At 40.9% G+C, this 27,685-nt stretch overlaps 1 protein-coding gene across 1 annotated transcript in view; it reads right to left on the bottom strand.

Moving 5' to 3' along the window:
- Positions 1-680: 680 nt before the first annotated feature.
- Positions 681-27,685, bottom strand: part of LOC124721141 (N-glycosylase/DNA lyase) — a 49,716-nt gene continuing 22,711 nt past the window's right edge. The window contains exons 2-5 of the mRNA XM_047245960.1: positions 6,871-7,311; positions 4,886-5,168; positions 3,257-3,451; positions 681-1,076 (exon numbers count right to left, since the gene is read on the bottom strand). Coding sequence (XP_047101916.1) covers positions 978-1,076; positions 3,257-3,451; positions 4,886-5,168; positions 6,871-7,311 — 1,018 coding nt within the window. The 3' untranslated portion in view covers positions 681-977. The remainder of the gene's footprint in view (positions 1,077-3,256; positions 3,452-4,885; positions 5,169-6,870; positions 7,312-27,685) is intronic.

Genomic DNA, 27,685 nt, shown 5'->3' with positions numbered 1-27,685 from the left:
TTACAAATTTGTAAATTTACTTGAAGGTTCCATTGCGTCTAACAGCACAACACAATAATTACAATGTCTCTCATATCACAGCATGACAATAAGATAATTTAAAACAGTAATACTCTAGTCATACTTTTACTTCATAGTCTCTCATTATTTACAGTAATTGTAATACACACAGTGAACACAAAGAGTCTACACATGCTGCTATAAAACAATTACATAATCATAGTGAGCATAATGCTTCAAAATGATTTGTGTGTATGAAATCTGTTGTAGCTGACAACAAACACCTCCCATTTCTCTGAGAAATTTCAAACATGAAAAAATATTATAAAAACTGAACAATGACTTTTTTAGTTTATGTAAATAAGTTAAAATGTTATGTCACATATTGGTGGGACTCATAACAGTAAGTCACAGAATGTCAAAAGTAAAGTGCATGCTACCTTGGGGAACCAGCAATTGAAGATCATCTGGCTTACTCTCAATAGCAGATTTACTTCTTTCTCTAGCACATTAGATAGATCTCGCAAATCACTGTTACATATGAAGGGCTTATTTCAATAGTGGTACAAGTCCATTTTTGTTCATTCTGAGATACAGAGTCCTAAAGTTAAATGAGTGCTGAAAAATCTGCAGTTGAGATATCAGAAATATTCAAGTATAATACATGAATATTTCTGGCATCTCAACTGCAGATTTTTTAGTGCTGATTTAACTTTAGGACTCTGTATCTCAGAATGAACAAAAATTGACTTGTACCACTATTGAAATAAGCTCTTTACATATAACCAAATAGTCATTCACTTTAAAATGTTAATATGTTCCCTTCAAGAGCATACTGTAAAAGTTTCTAACATTCTTTCGCCCACCACTATCGTTAAACTCAGAAGGTGTAACCTGCTACATCTTTACAGTTTTTTTTATCAGCTTCTTTCTGTTATTTGACCTGGGGACAGCACTCAATAGTTTTCCACTTTCATTTATTTAGTCCGTTTCTTTTTTGTTTTTGTTTCTCCTGTACCATTTTCTTCAGGAGTTTGCTCATTTCCAATATTCTTTAAATCAGCACAAAACAATACCTGCAAAATAATTATAATAATTGTACTACTACTACTACTACTACTACTACTACTAATAATAATAATAATAATACCAACTATTATATTGAGTGATTAAGACAGTAAGAACCTGTAGCATTTTGAAACCCAAAGTAATAAACTGGTGAACTCACAAGAATAACCAACTTTAAAGCTCTCTATGCAAGTTTGCAATTTCTGTGGGGCGATATAAGAACTGTAGTCATTATTTATCAAGTTATCAATGAAAACAAAACATGTCTCTTTCATTCACTATATATGAAATTTGCCAGCAGAGCACAACAACTGAGGGCACATTCATGAAACAGAATAATCAAACTTCCAGTGCCAAAGGTGTACTGCAGTGGAAATAGTGACATGAGGGCAAAGCCCACACGATATGGAAGGTGCTAAAGTCATTGAAATATAGTGTAAATATGGATCCAGGTGCATCAGATTGCCAGGATCAAATATCTCGTTATGTTCTGCTTGTTTGTTACTACAGCTGACTCTTATCCTTCCCTGTACGCTTATGAACAAGGTTGGTACAGTGCACCAATGTTATTGATTTTCTGTCCTATCCAATTCACACATCAAGTGAGGGAAAAAATGACTGCTGAATTGCCTCTGTACAAGTCTTAATCTGTCTTGTCTAATTCTCATGATTCCTACATGAGACTAGTGCTGGTGCAGTAAAATGGATGCACTGTGGTTGTTCGTCACTGAGTGACTTAAAGCATTGAAGTATCTTACGTAAATGTGTATTTAGCGGACATATTCTTTTGTGTAGTGTAATTCTGTCTACTGAAATGTATCTATGTTTGAAGTGTGTTAACTATCTGTTAACTAAGAATCACTGTACCATTTATTTCCACGTTAACTGAACAGATAAACAGATAATAGTAAATCTCCAGGTCATGATTATGATGAAATTAGTTTTGTGATTGACTACAATGGCTAGTGAAAGTCATAAAACCTGTTCTCTGCAGACAGCAAGAATGCTGCTGATACATCACAACACATCAAATTGAAGTGACAGCCACGTTTGAGAGGGTTAGATACAACAGGAAAAAGAGAGACGGACAATTCAAACAAGTACATCAGATGCCAACCAGGGTAGTTGATAAAATATTTTTCATATCAGATACTACTGTTCTCTCAGTAACTCTTTACTGAACACTCGGGAAACCTAAAATGCAAACTACATACATTTCTGTCCAAAACTTGGTGTTCCTGATCATGAAATCATTAGTCTGCAAATGTTTCCAAATTTTTCATCTGCTCCCCTCAGAAATGAAGTCACTGCTTTGTGTCAATCAACATACAATCATATCCAATACTTTTATTTTCTTGAAGAACAAGACAGGAAAAACAATCATTTACTTGTTACATAAAGAGCATTTTTAACTCTCCAGTATACCACAAATAAGAGCTAAGTGTATGTAAAAAATTATTTTATTAGTAAAAGATACACACAGTTACGGTTACTTTTCGACATAATCACCATAATTATTGCACAATTTGTCATACCTATGGACAAGCTTTCCAATACTCTCTTCATAAACTGTTGCTGCCAATGAACTGAAATCAGTTTTGATGTCTTGAAGTTCCTTGATAGTTTGAAAGTGCTGCTCTTCTAGCCACTTCTTCAGTTCACAGAAAGACGGAAATCACTTGGCAGTAAGTGATCAGACATTTCTCACTGAAATTGCTCAAGAAGCCTTTGGGTTGCACCAGCATTGAGAGGATGGGCACTGTCTACGATCAGAACTCCGGAAGTCAGCATGCCCCATCACTCAGTTTTCTCCATACCCTTGGCTCATACCTCAATGACTTTTGCTGCACTATTTCCTTCTGCTCGTGGGAAAAGAGTAACGCTTCGCAATTTGTGGTGGGAGAATCACTTGAAGCTGCCATATTTATATGACTGCAGCTCAGCACAGACTGACGCATTGAACTTGACACTGACAGAGCATGTATATGGGAGATGCACAGTTACCTACTAAACACACCTCTCGTATGCTGTTTGTCTTGCACTTACACTATGCAATAAGGTTGGAGAAAAAAAAAAGTTCCCCCTCATATTTCAACACAATTTGTAATAAGAATGTTTAGATTACAAAATAAAGTTTTGGAACAGGACAGCAAAGAATAGGAACTCACTAATAAAAAAATATACTAACCGTCTGTGCCCATCCAGCATCTGGGCCATGAATGTCCTGAAAGAATTTCATAATGTCCAAATACAAAGTATTAGAGAGCGTTTTTGCATTTCGCAGACTTTTCATATAATGCTGTTTTGCAACCTGATGTATGTGTGTATCCACTGGTACTGCATTTAAGTGGCCCAATGACATAAGGCATATACAATCTGCTACCTAGATCAGAGAATCAAAAATCATTAAACATCAAGTATAGACAATGAAATTAAATATTACCTACATTACACTGTGAGGGCAACAAAAATGTTCAGGAAGAGCATACACTGTAAAGAGACACACATATGCATGCATTAAAAAAAGAAAAATGAGACAAAAGTAACCTATTGATCACTGAGGAGGGAGGATGAGCAGTCAGTCAGTCCAAAACATAGTGAATCTCCCCCCACCCCCTCCCAAAAAAAAAATCCTTCACTTAAAAAAGAAGACATCTCAACATAGCATAACATAACATAACATTCTAGAACTTGGGCCACAGTTATCTCACTGTCAGCTACAGCAGAAGTGGGTATTCACAGACAAACTGGTTGCTAATCCCATCTGAGAAAATGTTCTTTCTGCTGAAAAATCAGCTAAAGTTCTTTCGATCAAACCGGCAACATTAAGTTATTTAGGGATGAGTGGTGGGTTTCAATGACTGCAGCTCAGCACAGACTGACGCATTGAACTTGACACTTCTGCTTTTCTTCTCATGAATGTAAATATGGAAAAAGGGGGCACTCTTAAGCTCACTCATTTCTCTGGAATTATCTGTACCCTTCTACACAAAAGAAATGTATTGTCTTTCCATACCTTGGCAAAGAGTTTTGGGCATCTTTTGACCAATAATTGGAAGGCAGTTAGAGAATTAGAGCAGTTGACAAATTTTGACATCTATCAAGACTCCTCTGCTCCAGTGCCTTAGGAAGTTGTATCCTGCAGACACAGGAAAGGAAAATGACTGGGCAGCTAATAGACTTCCCCTTGCTTCAACACATCTATAAAAATGAAAGTCAAATAACTGCGCTCTATTAAAATCGTGTACAATTTAGTTGTATATATGCTTTTCCAGTATCTGTTCCACAGAATGAATCTTAATAATTCTTTTGATGGGCATTGTCTAGGATCAAACTCCAGAAGTCAGCATGCCCCATCACTCAGTTTTCTCCATACACTTGGCTCACACTTCAATGACTTTTTGCTGCACTATTCCCTTCTGCTTGTGGGAAAAGAATAGCACTTTGCAATTCTTTTACAGGCACAGGTCAACCTTGCCAAATAAGGTGTAGGCTGAAGTTCAACAACTATGTATTACTAGAATAGATGGTTATGGAAGAGGCATAGTTTATCTTCAGATTTGATAGAGACTGGAACACTAAACCCACGTGAAATAATGGTCAAACAAAGCAAAGCCCATATACATGGGCAAGACTTGTATAACAAGGGTGTAGTAGGTGTCCCAAAGAGCATTTGCTGTTGACAGTTTTGGCCTAAATGATCATTTAACTCAAGGGACCACAAATATATTTTAAAGTTCAGAAATGTTTCTAAACATAGGTTGCATCCACAAAAATAGAAACAATATAAACATTCTAAACATTCACTGACTTTTACCTTGAAGCCAACACCTGGCAGTTTTACAAGTTCTTTCCTCGCTGCTTCATATGGCAGCAGCTTAAGCTTATTTATCCACTCGTATCCACCCAACTCTTGGATCATACATGCTGATTTGTGAATAAAGCCAGCTCTATACCCAAATCCTGCTTTTGCCAGTGTACCATGGACAGAAGGTGCCACAAGCTGATCTACATCAGGAAAATCAAAATACTTCACACCATCAATAACCCCAATTTCCTCCCCATACAATGAACACAATTTCTCTATCATGGAGGTAATTCTGGAACATAAATAAAACACACAAAACAAGTGAAATTTTAAAAATACACTTGTGGGCACACACACATTGGTCAAACAAAATGCTTTCATTACAAATGTCACAGGCAAATACTTCCCATGTTACTCTCCCTACTGTAAATACTATGCATGATTTCACAGTAAAATGTCTCATTGGCATGGTTGGCAAATTAAGAAAACAACCTGAAAAAAAAAACAGGTCAGTGAATAAAGAACAGTATTATGAAGTCATCAGTCTTTCAATTAATTTCATGCCCTCCACCAGTTCCTGCCCTGAACTAATCTTTTCAGTTCTACTCAATCATTACACGAAGTGTCTCCAACAAACTGTTTTTCATATTATAGTATTCTTTCTGCCAGTACAATTTTTCCCTTCCACAGTCCTTCCAGGGCCATATTAACTATTCCTGGATGCTATAGGAGATGTCACTCTAATCTGTCCAATACTTTGGTAACAGTTTCCCCAGAGTCTTATTTTCTTGCACATTGTTTTTAAACTCCTTAATTCCATTCTTATTTGCTTTTAACTTGTTAATGCTTTTCAATAGCACATTCCAAATTCTCCAAGAATATATATTTCCATGGTCTCAATTTTACTTCCAAATGATGCTATACTCCACATGTTTAACTACAGCATCTTTTTCCTCAACTCCATATGAATATTTGACACCGGTAGGGATTTTATAATAAAAAAAAGGCATTTTGCTTGACAATCTACTTCTCATATTATTTTATTTGCCACAAATAATATTACAACGAAACATAGAACTTTGGTGTGGTTGATTCATATACATTAGTTTAATTATTGCTTAATTTTGAGTATAAGGACCTTCATTTGACCAAGAAAACCTCTTTAGGAAAGTGTGGAGGATCAATACGAAATCAAGGAAACACTTCCCTGCTTGTAGTCAACGATTTCCCTTAAAGGCATGTGAATCAACATTATGAGGATGCAGAAGTATTGCGAATACCAGTGTCTGAAGTGATTCCGCAGGAGGTGGTTTCTTATCCCACAGAAGACCACTGTCCGAGAGCCTAGCAACAATCTCTGTTTTTGTTTATGTACATGCAATTGCTGAATACCTCTACTATATGGAAAGATAATTACCTTTATTCTTTCCATTATTTACTAACATACATTTAAAATATGAAAAGCAAAGGCACAATTTTTTTCAGACCACAACAAGCAATCCCAACAAGTAATGTTAAGTCCCAATGCAAATGAGAAATCAGGAGCATAGAAGCAATCATCACATTCATGAAACCAGCACAATCTACCACCAGCAACACATCTACATAAAAGTGCAATGACCTGAAGATGGCAACAGCACCTGGTTATGGTCTTTACATTGAAAACATCAAGATAGATAGTATACAAAGATAATGATGGCCACTGGAAAGACTAGTTATCTGCAATAAATGCATATCTATATTAAAAAAGAGAAAGAACTGTTGGAAAGAAAAAGGATGCAAATCATGCTAGAAATCTTGCCCAGAGTCCCATAACTCACAATCTACACAACATTTGATAATGGTATAGTACTACACAACCAAATTTACAACACAGGACAAGAAAAATTGCATATTTTACACAAATATGCCAGTGTCTTTTTCATGTTATGTGACATAAAAATAGCCCATTAGAAAACCGAGATTATTACTCACAAATGTGGCCAACTACTCACCTTTTAATGTGATTGTTTGATGAACAAATGAATGTCAGTATTGTCTCTAGTGGTTCCTGACACAGAAGTCTTACACCATGACATTTGCTAGCTGCTTTCTGAAATACAGGATCACGTTGACCCCAACGGTTATAGCACTCTTCTAAATTAGTGTCCAGTCTAAGGTATTTACAGAGCAGCATTCCATTCAGTTCATCTGCTGTATCACATATTTGAAGTTTCTTTTCTTCTTCACTAAGAGTCACTGAGTTTGTACTTAAATGAGCAAGGAATTTTTTTAGAGACAAATCTTCATGCAGCTCACTAAGCAAAACAGAACACTTCTTAGAAGGTGTGACTTGTTTAGCAACTTTGTATAGTATGAAGTTATCTGTTTGTTTTAACATCCAAAATCTGCTGCAGAAGATTCCCCACCATTCATTTTCGTTAATCTTCTTCCACCTGTGGAGATAAAGAAATACCAAACCTGAATGTAATACCATTACGCATAGCAAACAGCAAGTAAGCAATGCACTGTCATATAAATTCCATTAATACATTTTGGAAGAAATACATCCAAATTTTTTTAACCACATAAACCACAAATATTTCAAAAGAAATTTTTTTTTTTTAGTAAATAGTAACATTAATTCATTAGAAAAGTAATACTAACACACATTTGTAATGCAATCTGCATTGTTAAAGCATAGTGCTACAGACAGTCAGTGACTTTATGCAAACATACCACAGAATAAGCTTGTGCACCTTGTGGCAGACAAGACAAATGTCAAACTGCAGTCTGCCAGAGAATACTGGTGAGAGATAGGGTGTCTAAGACAGATGCAATTAATGGCTGACTTGTGTAGTCCATCTCTGAATAGCTCATCCATATGTGATCACTACAAAGCTATAATTGCTGATGAAATAAACAAAGGTCATATAAACTGTGGGAGATGTGACTGGCTCATATGATCGGTACACAATTTCTACAGAGGTGCACAATCATGTCCAGAGATGTGAGAGTGCACCAAATGACAGTCTATCTTTGAAATTTAAGTACTTTTTCATACAGGATTCTGAAACATTACTGCCACGTATATACACTACTGGCCATTAAAATTGCTACACCAAGATGAAATGCAGATGTGACTTCTGAAATTTTCCCGGCGTATTTCTTCTTCTAATAATTTCCGGGTATGCAGCCGGATCCTGTCGACATTCTGCCACGATATTTCGGCCCAGAGACGTCCGGCCATCATCAGGTGAGTACACAACTACTGAAGAGCCCAGGTGCAGTCGCGGTATTTATACCGAATCTCGCGCATGCGAAATGTACTGGCATCCTACAGCGCATGCGTCAGGTGTTGACATGCGCAGCATAGCCGAGTTGTACGTGCTGCCCTCGGTGGTGAAAATAAAGGTTAATCTAGTCATTGAGTATCGAATGGAGGAGATGGTTCAGGATATCCACGTACTGGATAAATTACGTGCGTACTGGATAAATTACGTGAGAGAAGAGCGAGGTTGCTGTGTTCACTAAATTTTTTACTGAAATGTAGACACAATAACTTGATTCCAACTTTCGCCAGAGTTGTTCATTTTATTGATAGTGTGGCCGCCAACAATATAAAATGCAAGGCGAGTCTGGCTTTAGTAAGAGAACGAATCCGTTTTACGCGTCGTGAGTTAGACGCTGTCGCCAGGAATTTATATTATTTACATCTGAAGATTGCAGCAAGATGTTCTTCCCTTAGTTGGGACTGGATTGACGGTGTATCCTGGGCCAAGGCGGACTGGGCTCACAGGGACAGTACGAACAGGCAAAGTGCGAAGTTTAGCCAACTCGTAACACGAAAGCAGCAAGAAGCTATCTCTGGATGATCCGTGGTGAACCTCATGGAGAAATCTTTTGACGATGCGACGATGTCAGTGCTTGCGAAAGGTTTAAACTTCGCTCCTATACCTGCCTCACTGCCTTTAACGGATTTCATCAGTTCCATTGAGGAAGCCATTAGACGTCTCCCTGTGGATTCTGCAGACGAAATTCGACGTGAATCTTGCCGAACGTTGTTGAAATGTGCGCCACAACGGAGTAACATCTCGCCAGCTGAAAGAGCTGCTCTCCGCAGCCTGAGAGAAGATACTAGCACAGTCGTACTGCCTGCGGATAAGGGTAACGCCACAGTTCTTCTGACAAGAGAAGCCTACAATGAGAAGATATATTGTCAGCTAAATGATTCTACATACCGTAGAATTGAAAAGGACCCAACAAGCCGAATATCAAGGAAAACTACTACCCTTTTGAATGACTGTTCTCTACTTGAACAAGTTATCAAGAGATTGAGACCACACAATGCAGTACCACCAAGACTCTACGGTCTTCCGAAGATACACAAGGATGGTGCCCCACTACGATTAATAGTGAGTAATATTGGTGCTGCGACCTATTCTACAGCAAAATATCTGGCCTCATTACTAAAGCCGTATGTGGGTAAGTGTTGCCACCATATACGTAATTCCGAGGATTTTGTCAGTCGCTTGAAGGAAGTTAAGCTTAGCAGCTCGGATTTATTAGTCAGCTTTGATGTGGTCTCACTTTTTACCAAAGTGCCTTTAATGGAATCAATTCATCTTATTGGTAACTTATTCAGTGCAGAAATGACGGCCTTGTTTGAACATATACTCTCCTCAACGTACTTTTTATTCAATGACGAATTCTTTGAACAAACAGACGGCGTTGCCATGGGGAGCCCTTTGTCGCCTGTGGTAGCTAATCTCTTTATGGAGGACTTTGAGGAGAAAGCACTTGAGTCTGCTGTTTTAAAGCCTACGGTCTTCTGGCGGTACGTAGATGATACTTTTGCTGTATGGCCTCATGGCAGACAGGAACTGGAGAAATTCCTTCATCACTTAAACTCATTACATGAGAACATCAAATTTACGATGGAGATTGAAAAAGAGGGCAGTTTACCATTTCTAGACGTGCTAGTACACCGTAAAATTGATGGGTCATTAGGACATTCTGTGTACAGGAAATCGACTCACACAGATCTGTATCTCCAGGCGTCAAGCTGCCATCACCCAGCACAAACAGCCGGTGTTCTCAGTACCTTAATACATCGAACGCATATAATATCGGATGATGAAAACCTCCACGCAGAATTAGAACACTTGGAGAAGGTTTTCAAAGAGAATGGCTACAATTCTCGCCAAATAAGGAAGGCCATGCGCAACTATCATAACAAGAAGCAACGCACTGAGGACGCAGATGACGACTTTAAATCAACTGCGTTCCTTCCATACGCCGGGAATGTGTCTTCGAAAATAGGCCGATTACTGAAGAAAAATAAAATCAAGGTTATCTTCCATCCACCAGCAAAGAACCGGGCTCTGGTTGGATCTGTTAAAGACGATTTACAACTGAAGAAAGCAGGCGTCTACAAAATTCCCTGTGAATGTGGCTCTGCATATATTGGCCAGACGACAAGAACTGTCCATGAACGATGTATAGAACATGAAAGATACACCCGTCTGCGGCAGCCATCAAAATCGGCAGTAGCAGAGCACTGTATTTCATTGGGACATTCAATGGAATACAATGGAACAAAAATTTTAGCCCCGGTTTCTGGTTTTTGGGATTCCGTAATCAAGGAATCAGTGGAAATATGTCTTGCCAATAATCTTATAAATCGTGACAACGGCTTTCAGCTGGATAAAAATTGGAATCCTGTTATTAAAATTATACGATCACAGCAGAATCGACAGTGTCATTCGATACTCAATGACTAGATGAACCTTTATTTTCACCACCGAGGGCAGCACGTACAACTCGGCTATGCTGCGCATGTCAACACCTGACGCATGCGCTGTAGGATGCCAGTACATTTTGCATGCTCGAGATTTGGCATAAATACCGCGACTGCACCTCGGCTCTTCAGTAGTTGTGTACTCACCTGATGATGGCCGGACGTCTCTGGACCGAAATATCGTGGCAGAATGTCGACGGGATCCGGCTGCATACCCGGAAATTATTAGAAGAAGAAATGCAGATGATAAACGGGTATTCATTGGACAAATATATTATACTAGAACTGACATGTGATCACATTTTCAAGCAATTTGGATGCATAGATCCTGAGAAATCAGTACCCAGAACAACCACCCCTGGCCGTAATAACGGCCTCGATACTCCTGGGCATTGAGTCAAACAGAGCATGGATGGTGTGTACAGGAACAGCTGCCCATGCAGCTTAAACACGATACCACAGTTCAAGAGTAGTGACTGGCATATTGTGATGAGCCAGTTGCTCGGCCACCATTGACCAGACGTTTTCAATTGGTGAGAGATCTGGAGAATGTGCTGACCAGGGCAGCAGCTGAAAATTTTCTGTTTCCAGAAAGGCCCATACAGGACCTGCAAGATGCGGTTGTGCATTATCCTGCTGAAATGTACGGTTTCGCAGGGACTGAATGAAGGGTAGAGGCACGGGTCGTAAAACATTTGAAATGTAACGTCCACTGTTCAAAGTGCCATCAATGCGAACAAGAGGTGACAGACATGTAACCAATGGCACCCCATACCATCACGCTGGGTGATATGCCAGTATGGCGATGACGAATTTACGCTTCCAATGTGCGTTCATCGCGATGTCACCAAACACGGATGCGACCATCATGATGCTGTAAACAGAACCTCAATTCATCTGAAAAAATGTCTTTTTGCCATTCGTGCACCCAGGTTCGTCGTTGAGTACACCATCACAGGCGGTCCTGTCTGTGATACAGAGTCAAGGGTAACAGCAGCCATGGTCTCCAAGCTGATAGTCCATGCTGCTGCAAATGTCGTTTAACTGCTCGTGCAGCTGGTTGTTGTCTTGCAAATGTCCCCGTCTGTTGACTCAGAGGTCAAGACGTGGCTGCACGATCCGTTACAGCTATGCGGATAAGATGCCTGTCATCTCGACTGCTAGTGATACGAGGCCGTTGGAATCCAGCACGGCATTCCGATTACCCTCCTGAACCCACCGATTCCATATTCTGCTAACAGTCATTGGATCTAGACCAACGCGAGCAGCAATGTCGCGATACAATAAATCGCAATCGCGATAGGCCACAATCCAACCTTTATCAAAGTCGGAAATGTGATGTTACGCATTTCTCCTCCTTACACAACAACGTTTCACCAGACAACGCCAGTCAACTGCTGTTTGTGTATGAGAAATCGGTTGGAAACTTTCCTCATGTCAGCACGTTGTAGGTGTTGCCACCGGTGCCAACCTTGTGTGAATACTCTGAAAAGTTAGTCATTTGCATATCACAGCATCATCTTCCTGTCGGTTAAATTTCGTGTCTGTAGTACGTCATCTTCGTGGTGTAGCAATTTTAATGGCCAGTAGTGTGTTAATACGTGAGGGCCACCCCAAGTAAAAGGAAACATCTATATATATACTCCACAAGCAGTAGTACTGTGTGTGGCAGAAGGTACCCTGTACCCCCACTAGTCATTTTCTTTCCTGTTCCATTCACATAAACAGAAAGAAGAAAAAGTGGCTGTCTATATATGCCTCCATATGAGCCCTAATTTCTAATATCTTATCTTCATGGTCCTTCTGTCAAATGTATGTCAGTAGCAGTAGAATCATTCCACAGCCAGCTTCAAATGTCGGTTCCCTAAATTTTTTGAATTTACCTTGAAGGTTGATCTTATAACAAATGAACTTCACTAAAACCAGTGACTGACATATTGTGCATCTTTAAATTTTTCACTTTTGCAAAGTGTTTCCAGATGTAAAATTCAGAGTCAGAAAAATACTAGGGCTAAATGATTAAAAATTTTACTGTACTGAAACAAAAGGAATCCTATTCAATATAAACCAACACACAAATCATAAGCAAATCCTGAAAAAAAAAAAGAAGGAAAAAAAAGGGGCGATAGAAGCTGCCAGCTTCTTTGGTAGCATCAAAGAGGCTTAGTGCACAATGGTAACTAATTTTTTATCATGGGTTAAAATCTTGTCACCAACATTCTAGACGACAATGACTACTACTACTACTACTACTACTACTAATAATAAGAATAATAATAGACAAGCAAAAGTTAACATGTCAATAATGTAAAAATTAAGGAAGGAGGGACACAATGCTGAGTGGGGCAGGATTCAAGTATGTGTCACAAGGCAGACAAGTAAAATGTTAACAATAAATATTTTATTAATGACATCAATTAATGTAATGAATGAATTACTAAACAGAAAGTTCTGTGATATTATGACCAATACCAAGGAAACAGTCTTGCAAAAACTCCGCAGCTTCTGTAACACAGAGCAGGACTTCCAGACTAGCAAAGCAACTCTGACAAAAACTGTTCCGTCTATTGGATTTGATTTTTAAAGACGCTTAAACAAACAAGTTGTCATTTACAGATGAGAAAACATACTTTCAAACAGAGCACAGTACATTAGATTTTTACACAAAAAATGAAGCATTTGAATTAGAGTGGCTAGTGATTTGTTTATTTTTCATAACACCACACTGAGAACGAATGTTGCAAACTGAGTGTCTGATGCGTATAGTCAAATAAAAGTACCAAGAAACATTTCATTATTGTGAATGAAGAGTTTTGTTTTGTTGTCATTTCTCCTCTATAACAGGAAAACTTCTGCACTATCACTTAGAAATGGACAGAAGAAATTAAAAATGCACGGAGACAAAGAAAGCCAAACCATTGGCATTAATTGAGGAACACCAATCTTCTTCTTTTTATGCCACTGACCAAATTTTGCAAGAAAATGGTTCCCTACCTGCTGCTGTCAAACTATCTAGACCTACATCCTATAGATCTGATATGGAATTTTGCAAAGAATATATCCTGTCATAATACATAAAGCATCTTGCAGTCTTAAGAAAAAGGGGAGTGTGATGCTTTTGCTACTAATGAATAATCGGTTTGTCCCATTTTCTGGTTCTATATTCCAGTAACTTCCCAGTTGGCCTCATAAGGCTGAGTGGACCTCCTTCCAAACATTTCCATCAGAAAAACAATTTCAAATAGTCATAGTGTATCAGACTCGGAACCTCAGCTTTGCTAGTATAAAACATTAACCACTAGACTATGCAGTCAGTTTGATTTTGTTACTGTGATGTTAGCTTGTACTATTGTGACATGAGAGGACTTGAAGGGATGTGTATTACACCAAGTACGTGGGTAACAACTACTGGAGGAGAGATACATTCATGGAAAAGGAAACTCACAACACAAAAATACTAGTTACCATGGATTTGAACAAAGAGATGGCATTATCATCCACAACTGAGACAGCAGAGTTTGAATCAGCAGACACCTCTGTTGGAAAATAGCACACCACTAGCAACGCTTTGTGAACATCTAAGGTGAAAAATATCATACATTCTGTTTCTGTTGTTATTCTACATGAGCACTCCATTCAGTTGCACATAAAGATGTGTTATGCATGACAGCAACAAAACTTAAATCCAGAAGAGCAGAATGTTATTTCTTCTACATTCCTCCCAGACGGGTGTCCAATGTGCTATCCATCACACAACTTTGCTTGGAATCAGCAGTAGACTTATCAAAGGAACAATCAAAGTTATACACACAATTTAATATTAGAATACACGAAAATGGGGAAAAATTGAAAATGAACCGACTGCACCGCTGTATCATTTGCTTCATGGTACTTCAAATTACACCTGGACATACTGTATTGAGGTTTGTTATGGAACTGTATGTCAGGGTGACAGCAAACACCAGTACAATGAAATGAGACACACTTGCTAGTTTTCAGAACTAAGAATCGCCATGGCCCACATGGGAGGAAAGGTTTGGAGGAAATGAGCCTACTAATACAAGCAAGAAAGAAGTAAGAAAGTAATACATAAGTTGAGTAAAGGAAATACAGTAGAATACAATGACGTCAACTCCGTCCACAAGTAACGTTCTAGGTAAATTTATGCAAGATGTCCTACAGCATAAGTGCTCAACCTGTCAATCGTGACCAACCAGTCGATCGACACAGCTTTAAGAGTCAATCTTTCAAAACCTTTGTCCAAAATCTATTTACAAGAGCTGTTTCTGTAGAATATCGGTTTGTTGACAATGAGTGTTTTGCACGGTATTTGTACTTGGTAAATCTGACAACAACGTCTCTCCCTCTTTCATCTCCATCTGCAGTTTACAAGCTTTAATGCTTCCACCACGCAACAGGCATTCCTCCTGCATGCCGAGGTTACTACTTGCGAACTCTAACTTGGTGTGTTGTGAGGAACGGTGAGAGAGCTAAGAGTTTGCTGCAAGATGAGGTGGGAGAGGAGGGGGGATCAAGCTCCACCTGCAGTAGGAAACACAAAACCCTGTTTTCGAGCTTCCCCGAAACAAGAATGTGCACAATGGAGGCAATGTCAGTTAAATACTTCATGTTATCGAAACTGAGATTGCTGTTTGTATTGACATGTCAAATAACCACCTCATCCCCCATTTCCGAAACAATCACAGTCAAAATAGCACAACAATACACACGACGACGACAGCACAGCTCAGCAACAATGAAGCCAACACCAGTGAATAGTATGCTGTGCAGCTGGCAACAAACCTCTCCAAATCACTACGGCACAAAGTCTCCCGACTGCTGCTGATCAGAGCTAGGAAGTGCACGCACTAAGTTATACCTCTCACTTCTTATTATGTTTGTGGAAACCGAGTGCAGCTACACACAGGAAAACATACCACTTCCACGGTGAATTGGAAGAACAGTTTTTTGTTACAATTTGTAAAGATAGGTGTATATGTTTCGTATGCAATGCTATTTTAACTGTACCTAAAAAAAAAGGAACTACTGAAGACCATTTTACAACAGTTCACAGAGACTTTGAATCAGCAACAGCTGTACAAATATATACACCTATCTTTACATATTGTAACAAAAAACTGTTCTTCCCACTCACCGTGGAAGTGGTATGTTTTCCTGTGTTTAGCTGCACTCAGTTTCCACAAACATAATATGAAGTGAGAGCCATAACTTAGTGCATTGAGGAAGATGAAACACTCTAATCTTTAAACTAAACTACAATCACAGCAGTCGGTTTTTGTTAAGCCTGTACAAACAAGTCCTCCTTCAAACATAGCACCATTTCATGTATCAGAAGTACTGATGAAACAGACAAACCCATCTTGATGATGGCCCAGTTGTTAAGGAGGTTTTTTTTCTGCCAACTAGTGAGTGCTTGTTTTCCACATTTAAAAACAAGTCAGAGAAAATATTAGCCATCAGACGCATGCCTCTGTCAAGACCTACTACAGCATGAGAAGTTGGATTAATGGCAGAGAATGTAAAATGTCAACTGATAATAGATTTGTAATCCTGCTTGCTTTTCTCATTGCAGTTAGATGAGTCAGTAGATGGAGTCGATTCAGCCCCAGTTACGATATTTGTAAGACTGATATTTTCAGATATCAGCATAAGAGAAGACCTGCTTACAATTTTGAACTTGAAAGACCTAAACAAAGAGCAGATTTTTACAATGCATTCAAAACCTCCATTTCTGAATTTTTTCAACCGTCAGTCTTCGGACTAGTTTGATGCGGCCTGCCACGAATTCCTCTCCTGTTCCAACCTCTGCATCTCGAGAATAGCACTTGCAACCTACATCCTCAATTATTTGCTGGATGTATTCATATCTCTCTCTTCCTCTACAGTTTTTACCCTCTGCAGCTCCCTGCAATACCATGGAAGTTATTCCATAATGTCTTAACAGATGTCCTACCATACTGTCCCTTCTTCTAGTCAGTGTTTTCCATTGATTCCTTTCCTCATTGATTCTGCGGAGGACCTCCTCATTGAATGCCTTATCAGTCCACCTAATTTTCAACATTCTTCTGAAGCACCACATCTCTAATGCTTCGATTCTCTTCTGTTCTGGTTATTTCACAGTCCATGTTGCACTACCATACAATGCTGTGCTTCAAATGTAGATTTTCAGAAATTTCTTCCTCAAGTTTTGATATTAGTAGACTTCTTTTGGCCAAGAATACCCTTTCCGCCAGTGTGTTTGCTTTTTATGTCCTCCTTGCTCTGTCTGCCAAGAGCTACTTTACTGCCTAGGTAGCAGAATCCCTTAAATTCATCTACTTCGTGATCACCAATCCTGATCTTAAGTTTCTCACTCTTCTCAATTTTGCTACTTCTCATTACTTTTGTTTTTCTTCAATTTACTCTCAGTCCATATTCTGTACTCATTACACTGTTCATTTCATTCTGCAAATTCTGTAATTCTTCTTCACTTTCACTGAGGATAGCAATGTCATCAGTGGATCTTATCTTTGATATCCTTTCACCTTGAATTTTTATCCACTCTTGAACCTTCCTTTTATTTCCGTCATTGCTTCTTCGATATATACTAGGGGTGAAAGGCTACATCTGTCTTACACCCTTTTTAATCCAAGCACTTCATTCTTGGTCTTCCACTATTATTGTTCCCTCTTGGCTCTTGTACATATTGTATATTACCCATCTTTCCCTACACCTTACCCCTATTTTCTCAAAATTTCAAACATCTTGCACCATTTGGAATTGTTGGATGCTTTTTCTGGTTCGACAAATCATATGAACATGTCACAATTTTTCTTCTGTCTTGCTTCCCGTATCGATCACAACGTCAGAACTGTCTCTCTTGCCCCTTTACCTTTCCTAATGTCAAACTGATCATCGTCTAACACAGCCTCGATTTTCTTTTCCATTCTTCTGTATACTTTCCTTGTCAGTGTGAGCTGTTAAGATGATGGTGTGATAATTCTCACATTTGTCAGCTCTTGCAATCTTCAGAAGTGTACGGATGACGTTTTTCTGAACACCTGATGGTGTATCACCAGACTCATACATTCTACACACCAATATGAATAGTCAATTTCTTGTCACTTCCCCCAATGATTTTAGAAATTCTGATGGAATGTTATCTACCCTTTCAGCCTTATTTGATCTTATGTTTTCTAAAGCCCTTTTGAATTCTTATTCTAATACTGGATCCACTATCTCTTCCACCCCCCCCCCCCCCCCCAAAGCATTAGGCATTTCCTATGTGGTCTGCATCTGAGAGCACATGCTGGTGGCCACAAAGGCAACTGCATTGCTAGTAGCATATGGTCACCACATCATTATGTTTGCTGAGTGTCTTATTTATTAGACCATTTGCTGAATGTCTTATTTATTAGATCCAGCTACTTCACAATCCTTAATGAGATTATAGCCACAGTGCTGGCTGATGAACATCTCTGGTACGAAATTTGATCTACATCTACATGGATACTCTGGAAATCACATTTAAGTGCCTGGCAGAGGGCTCATTGAACCACCTTCACAATTTTCTCTTATTCAAAAGTCGTAAAGCGTGCGGAAAGAACAAACACCTACAGGTTTCCGTACGAGCTCTGATTTTCCTTATAACGTGGTGATCGTTCCTCCCTATGTAGGTCGGTGTCAACAAAATATTTTTGCATTCGGAGGAGAAAGTTGGTGATTGGTATTTTGTGAGAAGATTGAATCACAACAAAAAACGCCTTTCTTTTAATGATGTCTGGCCCAAATCCTGGATCATTTCAATGACACTCTCTCCCGTATTTTGTGATAAACAAAACATGCTGCCCTTCTTTGAACTTTTTTGATGTACTCCATCAGTCCTATCTGGTAAGGGTCCCACACCACGCAGCCGTATTCTCAAAGAGGACGGACACGTGTAGTGTAAGCAGTCTGCTTAGTAGATCTGTTACATTTTCCAAGTGTCCTGCCAATAAAACGCAGTCTTTGGTTAGCCTTCCTCACAACATTTTCTATGTGGTCCTTCCAATTTAAGTTATTTGTAATTGTAATTCCTAGGTATTTAGTTGAATTTACAGCCTTCACATTTGACTGATTTATCATGCAACCGAAGTTTAACAAATTCCTTTTAGCACTCACGAGGATGACCTAACACTTTTCATTATTTAGGGTCAACTGCCAATTTTTGTACCATTCAGATATCTTTTCAAAATCATTTTGTAATTTGTTTTGATCTTCTGATGACTTTAGTAGTCCATAAACGACAGCGGCATCTGCAAACAACCTAAGATGGCTGCTCAGATTGTCTACCAAATCATTTATATAAATAAGGAACAGCAAAGGGCCTATAACACTACCTTGGGGAATGTCAGAAATCACTTCCACTTTACTCGATGACTTTCCATCAGTTACTACGAACTGTGAACTCTTTGACAGGCAGTCACAAATCCAGTCACATAACTGGGACGATATTCCATAAGCACACAATTTTACTACAAATTTACTGAGCACTATGTGACTTAACTTCTGAGGTCATCAGTCGGCAATTTTACTACAAGCCGCTTGTGTGGTACATTGTCAAAAGCCTTCCGGACACCCAGAAATATGGAATAGACCTGAAATCCCTTGTCAATAGCATTCAACACTTCATGCAAATAAAGAGCTAGTTGTGTTCCACAAGAATGATGTTTTCTAAACCCATGTTGACTGTGTGTTAATAGACCGTTTTCTTCGAGGTAATTCATAATGTTCGAACACAACATATGTTCCAGAATCCTGCTGCATATTGACGTTAATGATATGAGGCTGTAATTGAGTGGATTACTCCAACTACCTTTCCTGAATATTGGTGTGACCTGTGCAACTTTCAAGTCTTTGGGTACGGATCTTTCATCAAGCGAACGGTTGTGTTAAGTGTGGAGTTAATGCATCAGTGTACTCTGAAAGGAACCTAATTGGTATACAATATGGACCAGAAGACTTGCTTTTCCAAGGATATTTACTTCTACGTTACTCATGTTGGAAGCTGTTCTTGATTTGAATTCTGGAATATTTACTTCGTCTTCTTTTGTGAAGGCATTTTGGAAGGCCATGTTTAGTAACTCTGCTTTGGCAGCACTGTCTTCAATAGTATCTCCATTGCTATCGCGCAGAGAAGGCATTGATTGTTTCTTGCCGCTAACATACTTCACGTACGACCAAAATCTCTTTGGATTTTCTGCCAGGTTTTGAGACAAAGTTTCATTGTGGAAACTGTTATACGCATCTCGCATTGAAGTCCGCACTACATATCGAGCATCTGTAAAAGTTCACCAAACTAGTGGATTTTGCATCTGTTTAAATTAGGTACGTTTGTTTCGTTGTTTCTGCAACAGTGTTCTGACCCATTTTGTGTACCAAGGAGGATCAGCTCCATCGTTTGTTAATTTATTTGGTATAAATCTCTCAATTGCTGCCGATACTGTTTCTTTGAATTCAACCACATCTGATCTACACTTTTATTATTTATTTGGAAGGAGTGGAGATTGTCTCTCAGGAAGGCGTCAAGTGAATTTTTATCTGCTTTTTAGAATAGGTATATTTTTCGTTTATTTTTGGAGGATTTGGGGGTTACAATGTTCACTCTCACTATGACAATCCTGCGTTCACTAATCTCTGTATCTGTTTTGGTGCTCATTATTAACTCAGGATTATTTGTTGCTAAGAGGTCAAGTGTGTTTCCATAACTGTTTACTATTCGCATGGGCTCATGAACTAACTGCTCGAAATAATTTTCAGAGAATGTGTTTAGGACAATTTCAGATGATGTTTTATGCGTATCTCCGGAATTAAACACGTATTTTTGCCAACATATCGAGGGTAAATTGAAGTCCCCACCAACTATAATCGTATGAGTCAGGTATGTGTTTGAAGTCAAACTCTAGTTTTCTTTGAACCTTTCAGCAACTTATCATCTGAATTGGGAGGTCGGTAAAAGTATCGAATTATTATTTTATTCCAGTTGCCAAAAATGACCTCTGCCCAAACTAACTCACAGGAACTATCTACTTCAATTTCGTGACAAGATAAACTACTTCTAACAGCAAAAAACACGCCTCCGCCAAATGTGTTTAGCTTACCCTTTCGGAACACCATTAGGTACTTCATAAAAATTTCGGCTAATCCTATCTCCAGATTTAGCCAGCTTTCAGTGCCTATATCGATTTGAGCATCAGTGCTTTCCACTGGCGCTTGGAGATCTGGTACTTTCCCAACATAGCTATGACAATTTACAACTGTTATACCGATGGTTTCTGTATCTATGTTCTTGCTGTGTTCGGCCTGCACCGTTTGTGACAGAAGCCTTTCTTGTGTTTTCCCCGAGGCCCTCTAACCTAAAAAACCGTCCAGTCCATGCCACACAGCCCCTGCTACCCGTGTAGCCACCACCTGCGTATAGTGGACATCTGACCTATTCAGCGGAACCCGAATCCCAACCAGCAGTTTGGCACAAGTCGAGGAATCTGTAGCCTACATGCTTGCAGAACTGTCTGAGCCTCTGATTCAGACCCTCTACTTGGCTCTGTACCAGAGGTCCGCAATCGGTCCTGTCGACTATGCTGCAAATGGTCAGCTCTGCTTTCATCTTGCAAGAAAGACTGGCAGCCTTTATCACTTCTGTTAGCTGCTCGAAACTAGAGAGAATCTCTTCTGATTCAAAGTGACACACATCATTGGTACCGACGTGAATAGCCACCTGCAGTTGGCTGCACCCTGTGCTCTTCATGGCATCCAGGAGGACCCATTCCACATCTGAAATGACTCAACCCGCTATGCACATGGACTGCACATTGGTTTTCTTTCCCTTTTTGGGAGCCATGTCCCTAAGATGCCCCATAACACACCTAACATTGGAGCTCCCAACTATCCATAATCCCACCCTCTGTGATTGTTCAGATATTGCAGGCTGAGAGGTTTCCTCTGAAACAGGACAGGCAACAGCATCTGGCTCAGTGACAGTGTCAGCCACAGACAGCACCTGGAACCTGTTGGTCAGACAAACTGGGGAAGCCTTATGTGCAGCCATCTGGTAAGTCGTTCACCACCTGCTACGCCCCGCCGCAACCTCCCAATCGACCACAGGTGAGGGGTCACCCTCAGTGCGAGCAGTAACTGGGCTGGCCATGGTGAGGACCAATTGGAGGACTCTGACGTGCTGGGCGTCTATTGGATCCCCATGGCTGACCCACAACAATGGTGCCCATCTACTGCAGCTTCCAGGTGTGTAACCGAAGCCACCACAGCCTGAAGCTGTGAGCGAAGTGTAACCAACTCGGCTTGCATCCACACACAACATTCACAGTCCCTGTCCTTACTAAAGACCGTGGAAAACTAAACTATGCAGATCAACGGACTATCAGCACGTGCTGTGCAACTCTACTGTAGACCTTGACGAAAACTCAGGAACTGTGTCTAGTAAATTGGATTAATACACAGAGATTCAAAAATCTAACTACCAAAGCAATCTGGAATAGACCATTTTTACTCGGCGTTCTATCGGTACACATCCAATTTTTTCCGATAGGGGGCCTCTGTACAGTATAAAGACCGTGACTACCTCTTCCTTTCTGACTTTGTGGCGTTTTCACCACATTCTTCTCCCACAATACATGTTTATTTTACTTCTACTTGCTACCAGCCAGACAAGACCATTCAGTAACAGCAAGGTAGGGAGAGAGTACTGTGCACCGAGTTGTGCGGCACATGGTTGCAGGCCATGAGAACAACTTGCTAGAGATGACTGTATATCATGCTGGAGTACTGTACAGACAGCTGGGAATCACATACTGAGCATGGCATGAAGCACTACAATGATGTTAGTTAATACTTATTATCTGAACACTGCTATGCTCCTCCAGCCACACTGTCAACATTAATTGCACTAACAGAAGGTTAATAATAAATTCATGAAGCTTTTAACTAAAGTAAAAATATAAATGAGAAACACATTTTAACTTCCATCGTTATTGATGGAAAACGATGGACTAATCGGAAACGGGCACAGGGTAAGCAGGAGCCAAACTGTTACTGTAACTCACTACTAGTCTTCTACTGGGTATGAGCGAGGCAACACACATCGGCACTGTCAAGTGGAATATAATGCTGATAATTATTCGTAGCAATTAACAATGCCTCAGGAAACATTTGTTTACAACAACTCACTAGAAGGTTTATATGGGGTATGAACAAATGCAACACATGCTTGGATGGTATAGGGTAATGAGTTACTGAAAATTGTTTGCCGTGTTGAACAGTGCCTTGGTAAACACCTGTGTGATGTTTTAAACATCTTGTAATACTGTGAATCACCAGGTTGTGTCTTGTTGCAGTGTTCTGAACATAGTTAGCTTCCATGGAATTTGATTTAATGAATAAACATAATAGGTCTTTTACTTACATTTCTTGACTACTGGTAAACGTTAATTAATAAAATAAAGTTGCATCCTGTATTTTGTTAACTTTATTTCATAGCACTGGATTTTCTCTCACTATACCACTTCAGTTTAGCACAGTTTGTTGTTTGCATGTCAAATCCTGCTCCTATATCGAAAAGAAGCAAATCGGGAAGAGATGTACGAGACAACTTTAGAAGACGCGAGGTAAGCAAATCAAAGTCAGTTTTGTTTTGTTGTGGAAAAATAAATAGGGTCATATGCGCACATTTCAAAACTGTGAAACACGAAGACAAAGAGAGGAGTTAAAAATGACTATATTATATATAAGACAGCTACAAACAGGGACGTGGAGAAAGGTCTATAAAATATGCAATAAAACTAAAGATTAAATGGCCTTCGCCATATTGCTATGACGGATAAAAAGTAAAATGTGGTCGACAGCCCACATGTCGTTCGCTAAAACGTCTGACAACTCTGATGGTAAATCCAAATGGGAATGTAAATGGTCAGGAAATGGCAGACAGTTAAAAGTTGGGTGCAATGTGCACAAAGAGGTGGGGCAGCGCCACTTAACAAATGGGAATGGCTAAAAAGGCAGGCCCAATACGAAACCTAGTTAAAATGACCTCGCGGCGGGAGGGCCGAGAGCAGGTCATCCAAGCCACTGGGAGAGGCTCCATAACATGGATCTTATTTCCATGACGGGAGGACCATTGGCAATGTCAAAGTGACACCACCTCTTGACAGATGGCAACACAGAGATCATCGGATGGAGTGTACGAACTAGCTGGCTGAGGTATGAGGACTGCAGCCACGGCAGCAGCGTCAGCCTCGTTGTTTCCTGCCAGACCGACATGATCGGGAACCCACATAAGCACCACAGTGGCTCCCTCAAGAGTGAGTAAGTGACAGTTTTCCTGGACCTCTTGCACTAAGGGATGGACAGTGTACAGCACACAGAGGCTTCGAAGTGTGCCGAGAGAGTCTGAGCAGATGATACAACTGAAAAGCTTGTGTCACCGGATGCACTCCGTGGCCTGATACAGGGTGAAGAGCTCTGCTGTAAAAACTGAGCAGTGTGCTGGAAGCGGATACTGAAAAATGTCGGCGCCAGTGACAAAGGCACACCCGACACCACAGTCAGTCTGAGAGCCATCAGTGTACACATGGATACTATTGTGAAGTTCCATGCAAAGGTCATGAAACTGAAGGTGATAGAGTGAGGTTGGTGTAGTGTCCTTAGGAAGCGAATGAAGGCCAAGGTGAACCCGGGCCGCTGCACAAAGCCAAGGTGGTGAAGGGTTCACACCTACTGGGAAAGTTGAAGGGAGCGTGAAGTTAATCTACGAGAGCACAAGCTGGAAGTGAACTCCAGGAGGTAACAGAGAAGAGGGACGCACCACATACTGGCGATCAAAGGAGTCACTGAAGGAGGTGGCATAGGATGGGTGGCCATGCATGGCAGACAAACGACATTTGTATCTGCTGAGGAGAAAGTCACAGCTGTAGGACAGCTGTAGGACAGCAGTGTTCAGCAGCTTCTGCGTACATACTCTCAACCAGGCTAGTGTAAAATGCGTCAGTGACCAAACAGATGTCACGATGGTGGATAGTATTGAGACGGTCTAAGAGGGATGGATGTGCAGATGCATAAACAAAGCACCAATAGTCTAGTTTTGAACGGACAAGGGACTGGTACAAAAAGAGGAGGGTGGTTCGATCTGCACCCCAGGAAGTACCCTCGAGGACATGTAGGACACTGAGGTACTGCGTACAGAGGGCTGCCAAGTAAGACACATGGGAGAACCAAGAGTGTTTCCTATAGAGCAGGAGCCCTATGAATTTTATAGTTTCAACAAATAGAAGAGCAACAGGCCCAAGATGTAAAAATGGTGGGAGAAACCAAATGCGCCAGCAGACAAATGGTTTTGTCAGTGGAAAAACAAAGCCACTTTCGATGCTCCACGAGTAAAGATGATCGAGACATCGCTGAAGACACCGTTCAACGAAACAGGTCCGTGGAGAACTGCAATAGATGCAAAATCATCAATGTAAAGAGCCGGAGATGCCTGGCAGAGACAGCCCATTATTGGCTTAATGGTGATAGCAAAGAGGACGACACTCAGGACGGAACCCTGAGGCACATTGTTTTCCTGAATAAAGGTGTTTGACAAGACAAAACCGACATGTACCTTGAAAACTCAAAATTCCTCAAGGAAACAGGGTAGGCAGCCATGGAAGTTCCACATGTAGAAAGTACGGAGGATACCAGTCCTCTAGCAGGTGTTGCAGGCTTTCTCCAAATCGAAATCATGGCCACAGTCTGGGATCTCTGCAGAAAGCCATTCGTGACATGGGTGGACAAAGTGATGAGACGGGCAACTGCAGAATGCACTCGAAATCCACACTGTGCAGTGGTTAGTAAATTGCGAGACTTGAGCCACCATACCAGCCGGGCATGAATCGTGCATTCCATCACCTTGTAAATACAGCTGGTGAGAGAGATGCGGCGGTAGCTAGAAGGAAGGTGTTTGTCCTTATCACGCTTAGGTATGGATATGACAGCGGCTTCATGCCAGCACCTGGGAAATGTGCCCTCTGACCAGATGCGGTTGTACATACTAAGCAGAAAGTGCTTGCCCGCGAGAGACAGGTGCTGCAACATCTGAATGTGAACAGCATCTGGTCCTGGGGCAGAGGATCGGAATGAAGTGAGAGCACGATCTAGCTCCCTCACTGTAAAGACAGCATTGTAACACTCAAGATTCTGAGGAGAGAAGGCTATCACCCAAGCTTCCTCTGCTCGTTTCTGATGGAGGAAGGCAGGGCGATAGTGGGAAACGCTCAAAATTTCCGCAAAATGGCGGCCCGAGGTGTTGGAGATAGCAATAGGGTCCACGAAGACATCGTCTGCCACTGTCAGGTTGGCAATTGGGGAATGGATCTTGGTCCTAGAGAGCCGTCGGAGGTTGGCCCACACGATAGAAGAGGGAGTGGAACTGTTAAAAGAACTAGTGAATGAAGTCCAGCTAGGTTTTTTGCTATCCTGAAGAACGTGACGACACTGTGCATGCATCTGTTTATAATGAATGCAGTTTGCCATTGTAGGATGACAGTTAAAAATGTGGAGAGTACGTCTCCGCGTGCGAATTGCATTGTGGCGCGCCTCAGTCCACCGACAGCTCAGGACACTACGTGGTAAATAGGAAGTGTGAGGAATGGAATGTTCTGTAGCGCTAAGGATAATGTTTGTAAGATATTCCACCCGGTCATCACAACTGGGGAAATCTTGTTCGTCGAAGGTCGCCAGGGAGGAGTGAAGCCTCCAGTCAGCCTTAGTAAGCTGCCATTTGTGTGTGCATGCGGTGGGTAGCAGTCAGCAAATGGATGGCACACGGGAAATGGTTACACGAATGGTGTCAGAAAGAATGGACCATTCTAGATGATGGGCAAGCTGGGCATTGCAAAAGGATAGGTCTAAATGGGAGTAGGTGTGGGAGGAGTCTGAAAGGTTCAAATGGCTCTGAGCACTATGGGACTCAACTGCTGAGGTCATTAGTCCCCTAGAACTTAGAACTAGTTAAACCTAACTAACCTAAGGACATCACAAACAGCCATGCCCGAGGCAGGATTCGAACCTGCGACCGTAGCGGTCTCGCGGCTCCAGACTGCAGCGCCAGAACCGCGCGGCCACTTCGGCCGGCAGTCTGAAAGGAGCGTGAGTGCTACTGCGTTAAGGTAGAAGAGATTAAGCTGATTAAGATGGTCAGCCAACATGGCACCTCTCGGACAGGTTCTGGGAGAACCCCAAAGGGGATGGTGCATATTAAAGTCACCAAGCAGCAGAAATGGGTGAGGTAGCTGCTCCATAAGCTGGAGGAAGTATGCCCTGGTTACATCAAATGATAGAGGGATGTAAATGGTACAAAGGCAAAAGGGCAAGTGATAAAGGAAACGGAGAACTGCAACAGCTTGAAGATGGGTAGTCAGGGAGATGGGTTGACTATGAATGTCAACCTCGGGTGGAATGTAAAACAGATGGGGAAGAAATGCTAAAGCTCAAAGCGGTCATGAGGATGCAATTTTGTTTCCTGAAAGCGGAGTACAAGTGGATGCTGTGATTCTAAAAGCAGCCATAAATCCTCTTTGTTGGATTGAAAACCACGGAAGTTCCATCAGAGGAGAGTCATGGGGAGGAAAAAATGATGTCGTGTCACCTAAGCGGCTGCTGAGTGCCAGCCTAAGGAGACTCCCTGCTACAGGGCAACGAGGCACGATGTCCACAAGACCATCTGCCTCTGTTGGAGTTCTTCGAGCCTTTCCTGTTAGCAGAGGAAGATTCAGGTGTTGGCTGGAGGGACATAGAAAGTCTTCACGGGAGTATTCCTTCTGTCCTTTCCGGCCTGCCGGTTGTGTAGCCGGTGACTTCGGCCCACGGGGCGTGAGTTTGATGGTTCGTTGCACAGCTGGACTAGGGGACTGCAATGCTACCGTGACACTGAGCGATTTCACAAACACAGAGCTTAATTTGAGGTCACATGTCTGCGTGGCCATGTCCTTAATGGAACAAGATGG

This window comes from Schistocerca piceifrons, chromosome X (genome assembly GCF_021461385.2).
Source record: "Schistocerca piceifrons isolate TAMUIC-IGC-003096 chromosome X, iqSchPice1.1, whole genome shotgun sequence".
NCBI lineage: Eukaryota > Metazoa > Arthropoda > Insecta > Orthoptera > Acrididae > Schistocerca > Schistocerca piceifrons.
The sequence above is the reverse complement of the archived record's forward strand: the minus strand, read 5'-3'. Positions and strand labels throughout refer to the sequence as shown.